This window comes from Lytechinus pictus, chromosome 17, assembly GCF_037042905.1.
Source record: "Lytechinus pictus isolate F3 Inbred chromosome 17, Lp3.0, whole genome shotgun sequence".
Lineage (NCBI taxonomy): Eukaryota > Metazoa > Echinodermata > Echinoidea > Temnopleuroida > Toxopneustidae > Lytechinus > Lytechinus pictus.
Genome location: NC_087261.1, coordinates 2,633,837 through 2,648,255, shown reverse-complemented (window position 1 = coordinate 2,648,255; position 14,419 = coordinate 2,633,837). Strand labels below are relative to the sequence as shown.

Genomic DNA, 14,419 nt, shown 5'->3' with positions numbered 1-14,419 from the left:
CTTATTGTATAATAATTATCCAATGACATACCCTGTCTCCGCTGTCATCTTGTATGGTAGTAAACGAAAGTCCATCCACACTATGGCTTATCTTCAGTGACGTCACAAACTCTGCATGATTTTTGCCTCTACTCTGGGTACCAACCTAATTCAAATGAAAAATGATGTAACATTTCATGGTATAATTACAATAGAAATCATGTCATGAAAGTAGTCGTATGTAAGCCCATACTACTGAGCCCACTCGCACTTCAAATGTATTCGTGGAAAGCTTTGAAGAAATTTTATTGTAGGATTACCAAATTATAGGTGATCGGAGATGCATATCCGTCCCACCCGCCCACTATTTAGATAGCCATGAAAAAGGTGTTTTTGGTTGGAAATGTCGGGCCTATTCAGTGAAGAGCCACTCTTTTTGTTGTTGTTGCTTTTTTGCCTTTTTTTTATTCTTGAACATAGATATAACCCTCAATTGATTTTGTTAGCAAAAAAGCCAGGCCCCCCCCCCTTCGGAAAAGTCCTATGTCCACCTCTGATAATACTCTAAAATCATAATCACATTTCCATTCATCAAAACCCTATAAAAAAGGCGGGCCTAGGATTCCACATGGCCTTGATATAAGAAAGATATAGCGACCGGAGACGAGATGAGCTAAAGAGCATAGGCTTATAATTCTATGGATGTTGACTTTAAGCGTGTTAAGGGAACAGAATCTATAACTTCATTCTTCTGAACATACCCCCCCCCCCTCCACACACACACACACACACACACATTCTTATAATTGAAATAGATATAAAATATGTCATCCGTGTACGATATCAACGATGACGACGGCCATCACGACTTACCCCGGTGACGAGTGGGATGCTGCCGGAGGTCCCGAGGTCAACCAAAAGCCACTGGTTCGCATCCTGGGTAGCTGGCTTCCAGCCATTGCCCCCTGACTGTACATTCAATCGTGCATTATGGCCTCCGAAGCGACTGGCGGAGTCGCTTGACGTCGTTATCTGATCGTCTCCAATGGTATAATCTTCCATGCCCAGCGCGTTATAACACGTGTCATAGACTACATGAATGAGTAGCGGGGAAGGGGAAAAACGACAGGGATGATTAAACATTAACGAGATAGACCACTAGAGATTATTAACGGAAGCTTAGTAACGAAATTGAAAATGTATTGTGTCATCCAGTGTCAACTTAACATGTTACAAGAAGCAGATCTGCAATCCATTTCAAACTTGCAATTAATTTCAAAACTTGGCGGTGCCGTGGCCGAGTGGTCTAAGACGCCTGGCTATACATGGAAAGTCCGGGGTTCGATCCTCGGCCGTGGCACCTATGCCTGTGAGTAAGGCATTTAATCTACAATGCTCTTTCATCTTGCTTTCAAATAAATGAAAATGCTATATGCATTATTGGTAACTAGGTGTGCACTTGTTTGTTTGTTTGTTTAAAAAAAATCAAAACTTGTGATCGATATGGGGGACCCTGAATATATCTGCAATTGATCGCAAGTTACTTGCAATGATGAAAAAATGATGGAAATCCATTTTATTGTTCGAAATAGACACCAGAAATGAAATACTCCGAAAACTTGCTTTGCCCAATAATTGATCGTTGGCCCGGCAGCCACTGTGCAGCGCCAGATCGACGAGGCTCTATCCCTTTAATCGTTGAACCCCAAACTGGGTTCAGCAACTCCCATCTTTGAACGTCTTTTGGTCTGACGCGGCCGGGGTTTGAACCCCCGACCTCCCGGTTGTGAGACAGACGCTCTACCAACTGAATCAACACACCGGTGTGTTGCTCCCAGGTTGCTCCCAAAGACCTTATAATATATTTTAGCTTCTAATGGATTAAACAAAATGGCGGTAGCTTCGGGGGCTTGGTTGCTCCCATTAGTCAAACTTGTACAAGATGCCTGGTCCCGTAACACAAAGATAAGTCATTAATCATACGCTTGATTTCCAAGATTAATTGTACATTGTAGTACAATGCGATCAATCGCAAAAACAATGTTCTACGGTGATTGCTTAGCTTCGTGTTACGGGCCCCTGATCAATGTGATTAGAATTTTGACGACATTGGATCCGCGTCTGAATCAATCACATTGTTTCAGTATAATGATAATCTAGAGTAGATGTAAACGTAGAGGGCACAATATACCCCAGCATAATATGTAGCAATCCTAGTCATGTGTTCATTTCAAAACGCCACTCAAATGGACCAACAAAGAGGAGGAGAGGTCTCTAACCTCAAAGGAGTCACATTGTTTCAGTATAAAGGCCTATAATAATCCACAGTAGATATGAACGTAGAGGGCACAATATACCTCCAGCCTGAGTAGCAATCCTAGAGTGGTGATCATTTAAAAACGCAACTCAAATGGACCAACAAAGAGGAGGAGAGGGCTCTAACCTCAAAGGAGTCACAATGTTTCAGTATAAAGGCCTATAATAATCCACAGTAGATATGAACGTAGAGGGCACAATATACCTCCAGCCTGAGTAGCAATCCTAGAGTGGTGATCATTTCAAAACGCCACTCAAATGGACCAACAAAGAGGAGGAGAGGTCTCTAACCTCAAAGGAGTCACAATGTTTCAGTATAAAGGCCTATAATAATCCACAGTAGATATGAACGTAGAGGGCACAATATACCTCCAGCCTGAGTCGCAATCCGAGACTGGTGGTCATTTCAAAACACAACTCAAAATGGACCAACGAAGTGGGGGGGGGGGGAGAGCTCTAACTTCGAATGAAAATAATTGTTCAACGGCGTTATTTTCTGGAAAGAATGTTAAAATGCCCAAATACAGCAGTGTGAAGAAACTTTCACACTGAACATCTCGACAGTGTGACTGTCCACGGCGTGTTCACATGGTCGACGATGTGAATATGTGATTCACACTGTTGAAATGCTCAAATTTAACAGTGTGATGGTGATTTCATATTGTGTTTCACACTTTGAACACATTGGGGAACACACCGCGGGACACTAGCTGTGTTCTTTCCGATAAGGTTAATCTTAACGTTATCTTAACCGTTTTTAATATTATATTGATTAATTCAAAGCTTAAAGTTAGATAAAGATTTAAAAAAAACATGTATATGATATATTATTTTTTGTTGTTAAGAAATTGTTTTCAAAAAGTTACATTAATTTTATATATGCCTCGAAATATGAGATACGAGCAAAATTTCAATGCAAATTGAGTCAAACTCACGATATTCTGTCATTCTTGTGCAGTATGTGTAATCCGAGTTACCATCACCATCTTCATCAATGTAAAAGTAACCTTCTTTTCCATCGCAGTCTCCGTCTAAGCGGTAAAGTAAGTAGATAAACAGATGTGAGTGAAGATGAAAATAATATTCAAAAACATCTTTTTTAACATGTTTAATATCAACAATGTTCTCATTTGAATAAATATTGATAAACCATTATGACGAAAAAAGGGTAAATTGTCACTTTTTTACTTTGCATTTGGAGGCTCCTTGGTTTTGTTTCTACATCGCGAGGACATTGATGGAGCGAAGACATTGTGCACATATTTGATAATTATCGTAACATAACCATGTTAAACAAGATCAGTATCTGAGTATGGTTTAGTGAAAGGATTCGAATTCTATAATAAAATAGCTGGCTCGTTAAACGACAGGCGTAATGAATTTGTTCTGGTTATGGGATGTAACAGTACACAAAACTATGATATTTAAAACCGTTTAACAATATCCATTATTTCCAAGAAGTGTTTTTAAAAGGAAGTGATTAAGAAATTCAAAGCTCCACGCTAACCAAATGTCATGAATGTAGATTCAAGCTATATATTCAGTGAATTATCATTGTTTTTTTCCAAATGTCTCTCTTTATAATGTAAAATGAAAACACTTAACAGTGCTTAACAACTTTGACCAATGTTTTTATATATGTATATATACTTACATGATGGAGCAGAAGAGGTAGCTATAAGGAAACAAACAGTTAGATACAATTAAACTTTGTTTCATTCAAGTCAACACGTACGTAGAACTGTAAAATATCTAAGCCTTTCTAAATGCTCAAGCAAAAGTTTAATAAATGTCGATTACACTGGAGTATCATCTAACGTTCTGTTCATCGAGCACCAAATCTTCAATCATCAACTGATTTGTTATGAAATTAGGATTTTTATATTTCAAGATACAAAACATGCCGATGAAATAGAATTTCTCTTCTGAGCATCAAAAAGTAAGAATGGGTAGTTATTCTAAGTTAGGTCTGGATTCCGACCAAAATGATTTTCCGAGTAAAGTAGCAATAAAATACATCCACAAAAACACGTTTTCATTCCATATCATCGGCACCCCGTTAAGTTAAATATGTAAAATTTTATAATGTAGTAATGGTTAGTAACATGGGATTGTTTTGTTCATCACTTATTAGTTCTTTTATAGGATTTAACACAAAATTGACGAATGGAAATGAAGTTATGATCTCATAATACAATATTTAGATGTTGTGTCTAACAATAATATTTGTTCAGAAATTTCCAAGCATACGATAAGAGTGTAGTTGGAGTTTACGGCTTCTTTGAAACACAATGTTGATTTTCCAATGAATAACGGAATTGGAATTTAATGTCATTTGATATTCTTCCGGGGTATTTGTTAGTGACATTCCTATTATGCCCTTCTCTTCCCTGCCCCCCCCCCCACACACACACCCTCACACACACACCCTACATCGCACGTGCGCACACACAAAACTTTTACACACACACCCACCCTCACAAGTGCACACCCTCGTGCACACACACCCTCACACACACATACACACCCTATAACATCGTCTGGTATGTACAACATTACTGTTATGATTTTACTCACCATCGGCGCCAACGGTCGGAAAAGCAGTAGCTGTAAAACAAGATTAGAAGGATACATAAGTTGATTTCCACTTTAAAGATAGTGCAAAATGCATTAAGGAGCAAGAAGAAAATGTTGATGAAGAAGGGGTAGAAGGAGAAGAAGATGAAGAAGAAGAAATGATAATAATAATATAAGAAGAAGAAGAAGAGGAGGAGGAGGAGGAAGAAGAGGAATAAGGAGAAGAAGAAGAAGAAGAAGAGGAGGAGGAGGAGGAAGAAGATGAAGAAGAGGAAGAAGAAAAAGAAGGAGGAAGAGAAGAAGAAGAAGAAGAAGAAGAGGAGAAGGAGGAGGAAGAAGAGGAAGAAGAGGAAGAAGGAGGAGAAGAAGATGAAGAGGAGGAGGACGAAGATGAAGAAGAAGGAGAAGAAGAAGAAGAAGTAAGAAGAAGAGGAGGAGGAGGAAGAAGATGAAGAAGAGGAATAAGGAGAAGAAGAAGGAGGAGAAGAAGAAGAAGAAGAGGAGGAGGAGGAGGAAGAAGAAGATGAAGAAGAGGAAGAAGGAGAAGAAGAAGTAAGAAGAAGAAGAAGAAATCAATGTGATACAGAATGAATGTATGTATATTATAAGAAAACAAATTATCATTACAGATAAGCAATTTTATTTTCTCATACTGTGCATAATACACAGATTATAAAAGTTAATAAATGATATATTAAATGTCCATAAAGTAATACAATGAGGTAGGAAAATGCGTAAGATTCAAATAAGAGATATATCTCAAGGACCAGCCAATACTACAAAATGTATACGATAGGTACTTACGAACATGATGACCGCACCCATAGACTTCCACGGCGAGCGCAATATTATCGGTCCACGTATCTGCTGTAAATTTCAAATAGCGTGCTGTCATTGGGGTCTGGTACAGGTACAATTGATCAATAACTTGGGGCTGATATTTGAAAAAAAGGAAAGAGGGTAAAATAAAAATAGAATAGTAGAGTACATGTTGATATAAACATATCAGATTGATACACGTTTGATAAAACTCAATTACACCCCCACACCCCCCGCCCCCACACACACATTATGACCACAACTGATAACAGCATGATTAGTGTTGATGTAAAAATGATAACAATTACAGTTAGAATATTGCCAATATCGATGATGATGATGGTGGTGGTGGTGGTGGTGATGATGATGATAAAGTTGATGATGATGATGATGATGATTACGATGATGATGATGATGATGATGGTGGTGGTGGTGGTGGTGATGATGATAAAGATGATGATGACGATGATGATGATGATGGTGATGATGATGATGATGCTGATGATGATAAATATCATTACTATTAAAATTATGTTCACAATATCACTAATAAAAAACTCAATATAACGATGACACTATAAGGATGACGATTATCATAACACTGAAAATTATAATGATATTGACAATAATTACGATAATGATAAAAGAAACACAATAATAACAATAATAGTGGGAAAACCCAATTAGGATAGACAGTAATCATAAAATGTAATTAAAACAACTAGTAAAAAATTATCAAAATAAGCAAAAGAATGTATTTCTCTTTGAAGAAATTTTAATATTTTGTAGAAACTGACCTCAGCGAATTCCGTTTGTGCATCATAATTGGTTCCATCAGTGCTGTATGTCACAAGAAATGAATCTAACTGATTTGAGCTAAGCGAATCCCCTCTCGTCTTGAACTGAAAAGCAAACAATATGTAAAAGAAATGTCTCAAGAATTCTCCTTGTACCTACGTTGCTGTCCTTGTTTGTTGACAGTATCACGAATTCAAAGAGTTGACGTAATGAGCCAAAACAAAATGAGAGGGGCATTGTGGCATACATGGGTGTCGATCGGTATTCTTGGTTGGGGGGATGATTGACACAAATATTCTTGTGGATGTGGATCTTTCAATATTACCCCCACTAAAATCACAAAATTCAATTTGTGTTACAAGTAAACCCAGTGGCGTACCGTGGGTCATGGCATTGGGGGGCACCAGCAAAAATTTTGAGTCACTTAGTGAGCGCGCTCAGTTGCCAGGTATACTGACCTAATAGACACACTTTAAGGACAGTGCCATATATTAAACAGATATGTATCTCACTGATGAAATAATGCGAGCACGAAGCGCGAGCTTAACATTTTTGATATTCGGACGTAAAAAGGGACATTATAATCAACTTTTTGTAATCATGATACTTACCTGTCTCGCTAAACAATGCGAGCGCGAAGCGCGAGCTGAAATTTTTGTATATATTGACCCCAAACAGTGAGATTTTAAGGACTATATTTAAGGAATCCACTACATATCTCACCACAGTCATCTAATGCGAGTGCTAAGCGCTTGCTGATTTTGTTAGAATTACACATGAAGTCATTGTAATCATGATTATTAACATACGCATCTCAATAATCAAATATTGCGAGCGCGAAGCGCGAGCTGAAAATTTAGGAAATTCAGACCTGAAAAGGGGCATTCTAAAGCTTGTTTGTAGGAATTCACTAAGACCATACGTATTTCATTAACCAAATGATGCGAGCGCGAAGCGCGATCTGAAAAGTTTTGATATTGAGATCAGAAAAAGGGACATTTTAAGGACTGATTCTAGGAATTCATGGAGAGCAGACATATCTCACTAATGCGAACATAAGCACGGACAAGAAATGTTTTATATTAAGACCTTAAAATGTGGCAATCACTTTGAGTAGTCATGAAAAGAAGCATACTATTGCACATAAAATAATAATTCGAAGTGCGAAGTATATTGAAAACAGGAGGTTTTAGTGCCACAGGATTATATATCTCGTTAAAGTTAAACAGACAATGTGAGCACCAGGAACAATGAAGACATGGGCCCTAATAAAATTATGTTTCATAAAGTTATGAAAAATGCGTCTTATGTAATATAACAGAATTATAGTATAATCTAACATCATAATGAAAATAATGTCTTCTTTCCCATTACATTCCCTTCCTCTCTCCCTCTTTTTCTCCTTTTCCTCGTTTTTTTTTGTCAGCCGATTGGATGGGCATTGTAAAAATATGATCATATTATATTGAGCTCACTGAACCTCAATATTTTCATGAGAGGTATCTGATGGAGTCACATGATAAAATGTTTAATATTCAAAAGGGTTGTAGATTAAATGGGACAAACATCATGCACTTGGATGTGGGGAGGGGTAAATCTGAGAAAAGTTGTTTGTACTTTTTCAAGATCTACCCCTCTAGGATTTACGTCCATGGAGGTTTCCCTGTTTATCTTGCCACCCTTTTCCACCCGTTTATTTTTCCACCCTTTTGAATTAATTGATTTCTTAAAATTAATTTATTCACCACTGGTGGGATGGAACACCCAATCAACAAAAGTTTTTTTTCGTCAGGGTCCTTTTAAGTCATGTGTTTAAAAAATATCATATACCGGGACATAAACATTTCATTCTTTTTCATCTTGAACCTCCACCCATCTGTTTAAAAGCCCTGGACAAGAATGTTTTTATTTAATAACAATATTGCGAGGGAAACAAACTGATTGATGGCATACTATAATCATCATTATCAAACTTTTCATTTTTTCATCATCATTATTACAATTTTTCTACCCTGAATTATTGGGGGGGATGATAATACAGGCCATCCCCCCACTTGAAATATTGGGGGGATATATCCCCCCCATCCCCCCCGTGATCGACACCCATGGTGGCATAACATTTCTAAAAAGTCACGATCAAGCGATAAATTTTATCTTTTTAAAAGGATTTGTGATAAATGTTGACAGAACAGAGACCTCTTTAACTCTTTTTTGTTTGGGGGGGAGGGGTGGGTGGCAGTACTTTAAAAAACCCGATGAATTCAATTATTTTGGGTTCTTACTTTTTAGGGAGGAAGCCATTGACTTCAACAAGAATTATCTAAAATTGATTACAATGTTCGTTAAGAAGTCTGTCATCTCTAGTTTACTCTGCCCTTTTTCCGCAGTCTTATCCGTACTGCATCCCATGATGTTTATTTCTACATCAAAATAACATAATAATAAACACGAACTTTGTTTATTCTTACCCCTGATATGAACGTATCCGTTGTGAAATCTATCTCTAGCCACTCATCTTGTGCGTTGTTACTTGGCATCCACACTGTTTAAGAATAAAAATCATTTATTCAAATCATTTGATAATGAAATAATAATCAATAAACGGTAAATTGGGGTACAAGTAAGCCACTTCCTAACATCAAAATAAAAGTTAAATTCCGTTGTTTCGTTTGTTTTTATATTTGGATTGATTTGTTTATTTTGTTTTGTTTTCAAGAACATTTCATTAAATATTTATTTTCATTGACTTTGCAGACTTTTATCATTATTATTGATTTGTATTTTTTCATTCATTTTGGGGTGTTTTGTCTTTTTCGTTGTTTTGAGGAGTTTGGGGGTTGCTTTTATCGCAATTAAGTAATAAACAGATATCATAATTCTAAGTGTACGCACCTCCTGAATCGTCGTATCTTGCATTCCAGGCGTAATTGCTTCCTAGAGTTGACGAAGCACTCATCTGTGAGTCGTCGATATAGCCATTACTAACACCTAAAGGGCTTGTGCAGTCCCAAAAATCTGCAAATGAGGAGAAATCCAGTCTAACTAATTTAAGCGTTCGAAATATTATATCTCCATATCGCTACAAAAGACGGAAAAGGAATTGTGATGATCTCTGTTAAATTCTTTGATCCAACCTAAATTATCTCTGTTTTACAATAATTTTATTTTAAACGATATAGGCTTTTTTCCTGCTGAACTCTGAATCTGAATGATTAGCACCAGGGTCACGTATTATAAAGACTTGTTACAAACTTACAACAACGAAAGTACAATCTCAACGACAAATTTACAATCAGCCGATCGGCCTTCGAGTAAAAACATTAAATGAAATTTGTGAATTAGCTCAGTACTATATATAGAAACAGAAATAACTGAATAAAATAAAAACGAAACAATCGAAGCTACTCTGATAATAAAACAAATGGGGAACAATTAACTCACCATCGTTTACGTCGTCATAAAAGCAGACCGATATAGGATTATACTTATTATCGTAGTACTGTAGAGCATTTGACCCAGAGGACCAAAAGTAGCCATTCAATGACTGGTAATCAGCATCTAGATATGCCCATTCAAGACAGCTCCTCGCTGAAAAAAAAAAACAGTAATGATAATGAAGTAGATTCGTAGCCTACGGGGAATTTGAAATATCGAATCAAATGTGAATTTATAATTACCTGATAATATTTATAATCGCTGCTTTTTAATATCTCATCAATTGTGAGTTAATAAAGTATTACGATTAAAGGCGATGTGCATTGGCCGAGTGGTCTACTTAAGGCGCCTGACTTTCTAGGCCATGGAATTCTAGTGTTTGATTCCAGGCACGGCCATTGAGCAAGGCATTTTATCTACATAGCTCTTTTATCTTATATCGAATATTAATGAAATGATATATAGGGGCCTATGGTTATAAATTCAAACGTGTGGACGTGTGATTAAGAAAGACAAAAAAATACATACTGTGAAATGTTAAAGCAACAATTTATCATGTTTGCATATCATTCGTGAATCAAATATACAAATCTCAGGGTTTCATCTTACAAAGAGTTACGATTGATCCGATCAACCTAAATTGCATGAAAATAAATAAATGTGATAAATGTGTTTTTTCTCCCGGAAATTTTCCTTTGTAAACAAAAATAAGCTCACTAAACTTTCAACAAAACGTTGAATAAATGAATGGATATTCAGCATAAGTACATAGAAAATATTTTGCACAAACAAAGTCATTTATAGTGTAGATGTTGGGGTTGCTGGCCTTTCATAGTTGTTCAAGGTTGATTGGACCAATTATGGTAACTCTTCGCGGCCCAATTAAGAGTTCTTACCTTGGTAGCAGCCGTATAGTTCTAGTCGCAGACTTGGTTTGCTTTGAAACGTAATAATATTCATCCTAAAAGTTCGAGCTACGATAGCTTTTGAAAATTGTTCGCTGACTGTGCTCCCTTCTACAGTATTGCCATCAAATACCTAAACAAAATAATCACAAAAATGAAAGAAATAACCCATTTTACAGATCTAATAGCAATTCAAGAATCTTGCCAAAAATATTTGCAATAATTAGCTCCGATGCAAACCTACATGTCATAGAATTTGTACTAAAGTAAATCAATGTATACTTATTATTGATGCACGAAGCTACAGACCACCTATAAAACTTCAACTTTGCAATAAAATTCATGACTTTCAATTGATGTTGGGATCTAAAATTAACGTACGAGCGATTGCATTTTTTTTCTCCAAAATCCGTTTGGAAGAACAGTTTATATAACCAGCACAAAATGCTCCGCGCTTACGGAACGTATACCAAACACTGCGTTCTTGGTTTTCAGGACATCATTCTGACAATTTAATGTTGTTTTTTAATAAAAGTGCGTATAATGTTAAACAGTGCGAGTTGCCCATAATTTTCATCTCTGTTATTGGCTCCATAAACAGGCCGGAGTTCACCTTTAAATCAAACGTTAAGTCAAAGATTTGTTTTGTTTTTTTATTTGATAAATTAGCAAAATAAACGATGAAAATAATAATTAGAAAGTGGCTGAGAAGTGATATAGTTCCTTGTCGGTGAATAGTTGGTGAATAATTACCACAGTTGAACCGCTTTCTGCATAGTCGATAAAGGTACTACCATCACTGCTGTATTCGATGGAATAAGTCAGAACTCGTTTTGAAGTTTCGCCATCTTCCATTCTTCCTTCCATTACGAGCTGGGTCAAAGAGATGTCAAAGGACAATGCACTTTTTTACGATCACGAAACATAACGAAATGAGTTCCATTCTGGGAGTTCAAAATCTTATACGGTCATACTCTTTTTTGTATACTTATTCTATAATCGTCTTCAGAACATGATAATATATATTTTTTTTAATTCCATATAGTGCTAGTCCTGTTCATGTTTCTCTATTCAATTACTCCCATCACATCTCTTTCTCACGACCCCTTATACTCTTTTTTTCTATCTCTCCTTCTGTCCTTTAATTTCATGTTCGCATCATTAATATTATTTTTTTTAGCCATTTATGTATTTTTAGACATCGCTCTCAAGCTCTTAGAGCTTATGATGATTCACTCATGTACATCTGAATGATTATACCAATGACAAATATTATATAATATTGACAATGATGTATACAAGCAATCAATGATAGGCATGCGCGAAACTTCTGATTTTAGGCAAATTGTAAGTTGTAACAGTGTGTAACATTAAATATTTACACCATCAGCATCTTTTTATACTGAGAAGGTTAGACCTAATTATGGTCGATACATATTTTGTCAATATTAAACATTACACTGCAAAAACTCCGGTGTTGATTTAACACCAGCCCGGAATGTCCACACCAGCGAAGTATTGAAACAACACCAGTTTGGAATCAAACCGATGCTGTTTTACTACTAATTGGTGTTGTATAAACACCTATCTGGTGTTAGACTAATACCAAAACCGGTGTTGTTTAACACTTCTCTGGTGTGGACAGTTATAGATTCCGGGCTGGTGTTAAATCAACACCGGAGTTTTTGCAGTGTACGACACTTATTAAAGCTCGTTTAGAAGAGAAAACGAACGATTTGATACAATTTCTTGCCTCCGCAATAGCAAAATTGAATTTATAGTAAATGCATTCATATTTCATTTTTTTGTCAATAGAATGAATAAAAAGTAAACAAATAATCTTCAGACTTACCCCTGAAATAACTGTGTGAGCGAGAAGGTCAACCTGAAACCACTTGTAATTATCACTTGTCTTCCCTGCCCAATACAACGTGTTATCTGGAAAATATAGACAGTGATTTAATTATCAATTAGCCTGTAAACCTGCACTTGTTGAATGCTAAAACAATTTAGATTTTTTAAGGAAATTATGAAGAAGTTGGAAGAGCGAGGAAAAAAGCAAGAGAAGGGGAAGAAAAGAAAAAAAAGAGGGAAGGAGATAAAGGAAGGAAGGAAGGAAGGAAGGCAGACAGACAGACAGACAGACAGACAGACAGACAGACAGACAGACAGACAGACAGACAGACAGACAGAAAGAAAGAAAGAAAGAAAGAAAGAAAGAAAGAAAGAAAGAAAGAAAGAAAGAAAGAAAGAAAGAAAGAAAGAAAGAAAGAAAGAAAGAAAGAAAGAAAGAAAGAAAGAAAGAAGGAAAGAAAGAAAGACAGACAGACAGAAAGAAACACAGAAAGAAAGAAAGAAATAAATAAATAAAGAAAGGAAGAAATAAGAAAGAAGAAAAAAGAAAGAAAAAAAGATAGAAAGAATAATAAGGTTTGTATTGATTAGATATAATTTTATATGGAATACCATCTGCTTAATTGGCTGGAGTGTGGAAGTTCTTCGGAGAGTCTAGAGATCGTTTGGTTAGTATTTATCTGATAAGACGTCAGACTCTTTCATTGATATTGATTGACTGACTAAGAAGCACATTGTGTCTGACTGTTACTATGGTGACTGTGGGATATTGACAACTTGTAAGTGCTGAGTGTCACTGGCGGATCCAGCTAGGGGCACATCCGGCCCGTGCCCCCCCCCCCCTTGAGGGGCACCAACATATATCTTTAGGGGAATATGTCATGCATTCGCAAGAGATGATTTCTCTTTTGGGGGGGGGGGGGCTGTCAAATTTTCCTGGAAAAAAATTACCTTCATTTTCTTGTGAAAACCCATTTTGTGGGGGGGGGGCACGTCAATTTTCCTGGAACAAAAAAAATGCCCCCACCTGCCCACCTTTGTTGAATTTGGATCTGTCTCTGCCCAATGCAAAGCGACTTACCGCTTGAAACAATTCTTCCGTTTTCAGCGGGTCCGGCAGCGTAGGCATGATAGGTACTAATCTGACTGTCTTCGATGAAATAGTCTCCCATTCCGAGTGCGACATCGCCACCGTCGCAACTGACTGTTACCGAACCGATCTGCGCCTGAGCGATGACGACAAACTCGGCGTAGACGAGGGCGAGAACGAGAAGGGCAGTAGGGGAAGAAATAGACTTCGTCGGAAACATGTTTTTTTTTCAGTGCGAGTATCTTTATAGGATTAAAAAGAGTATTGAAATAGTAAAGTATAAGAACATTAAATCGTTATTGAAATCGCCCATGAATATTGTTTGATTGAAAAAAAATAAGCGAGTGTTCTTTAATTTGATGTGATTTAATCATTTTTCTCCTGCATTCATATCCTTAATCAGTTTTTTTTATACAAAATAGCAAACTTAAAATTGTGATTACTTCGTTGCCAGCATACATCTCTACAATTGAATTTGATCTACTGCCAAATAATCATAGCATTGATAATTTGCGATAAAAGGTTTTGATGGTTTCCGTTCGCCAGTGAACAGTGAATTCAATTCTCAAAATATTACTGACTATTTGAAATTCATATGTCAAAGTTTATTTCTCTCGTTTCTATAAAAAAAAAACAAAGAAGCAAA

General features: G+C 36.5%; 1 protein-coding gene across 1 annotated transcript in view; it reads right to left on the bottom strand.

Annotated features, from left to right (window-relative positions):
• The window catches only part of LOC129280583 (uncharacterized), a 43,283-nt gene that overhangs the window by 28,080 nt on the left and 784 nt on the right, over positions 1-14,419 (bottom strand). Inside the window, exons 2-15 of the mRNA XM_054916586.2 lie at positions 13,765-14,015; positions 12,682-12,767; positions 11,583-11,702; positions 10,821-10,962; positions 9,931-10,077; positions 9,382-9,504; positions 8,958-9,031; positions 6,489-6,593; positions 5,677-5,806; positions 4,873-4,902; positions 3,950-3,970; positions 3,231-3,326; positions 853-1,070; positions 32-145 (exon numbers count right to left, since the gene is read on the bottom strand). Of these exons, the coding sequence (XP_054772561.2) occupies positions 32-145; positions 853-1,070; positions 3,231-3,326; positions 3,950-3,970; positions 4,873-4,902; positions 5,677-5,806; positions 6,489-6,593; positions 8,958-9,031; positions 9,382-9,504; positions 9,931-10,077; positions 10,821-10,962; positions 11,583-11,702; positions 12,682-12,767; positions 13,765-13,993 (1,635 nt within the window). The 5' untranslated portion in view covers positions 13,994-14,015. The remainder of the gene's footprint in view (positions 1-31; positions 146-852; positions 1,071-3,230; positions 3,327-3,949; positions 3,971-4,872; positions 4,903-5,676; positions 5,807-6,488; positions 6,594-8,957; positions 9,032-9,381; positions 9,505-9,930; positions 10,078-10,820; positions 10,963-11,582; positions 11,703-12,681; positions 12,768-13,764; positions 14,016-14,419) is intronic.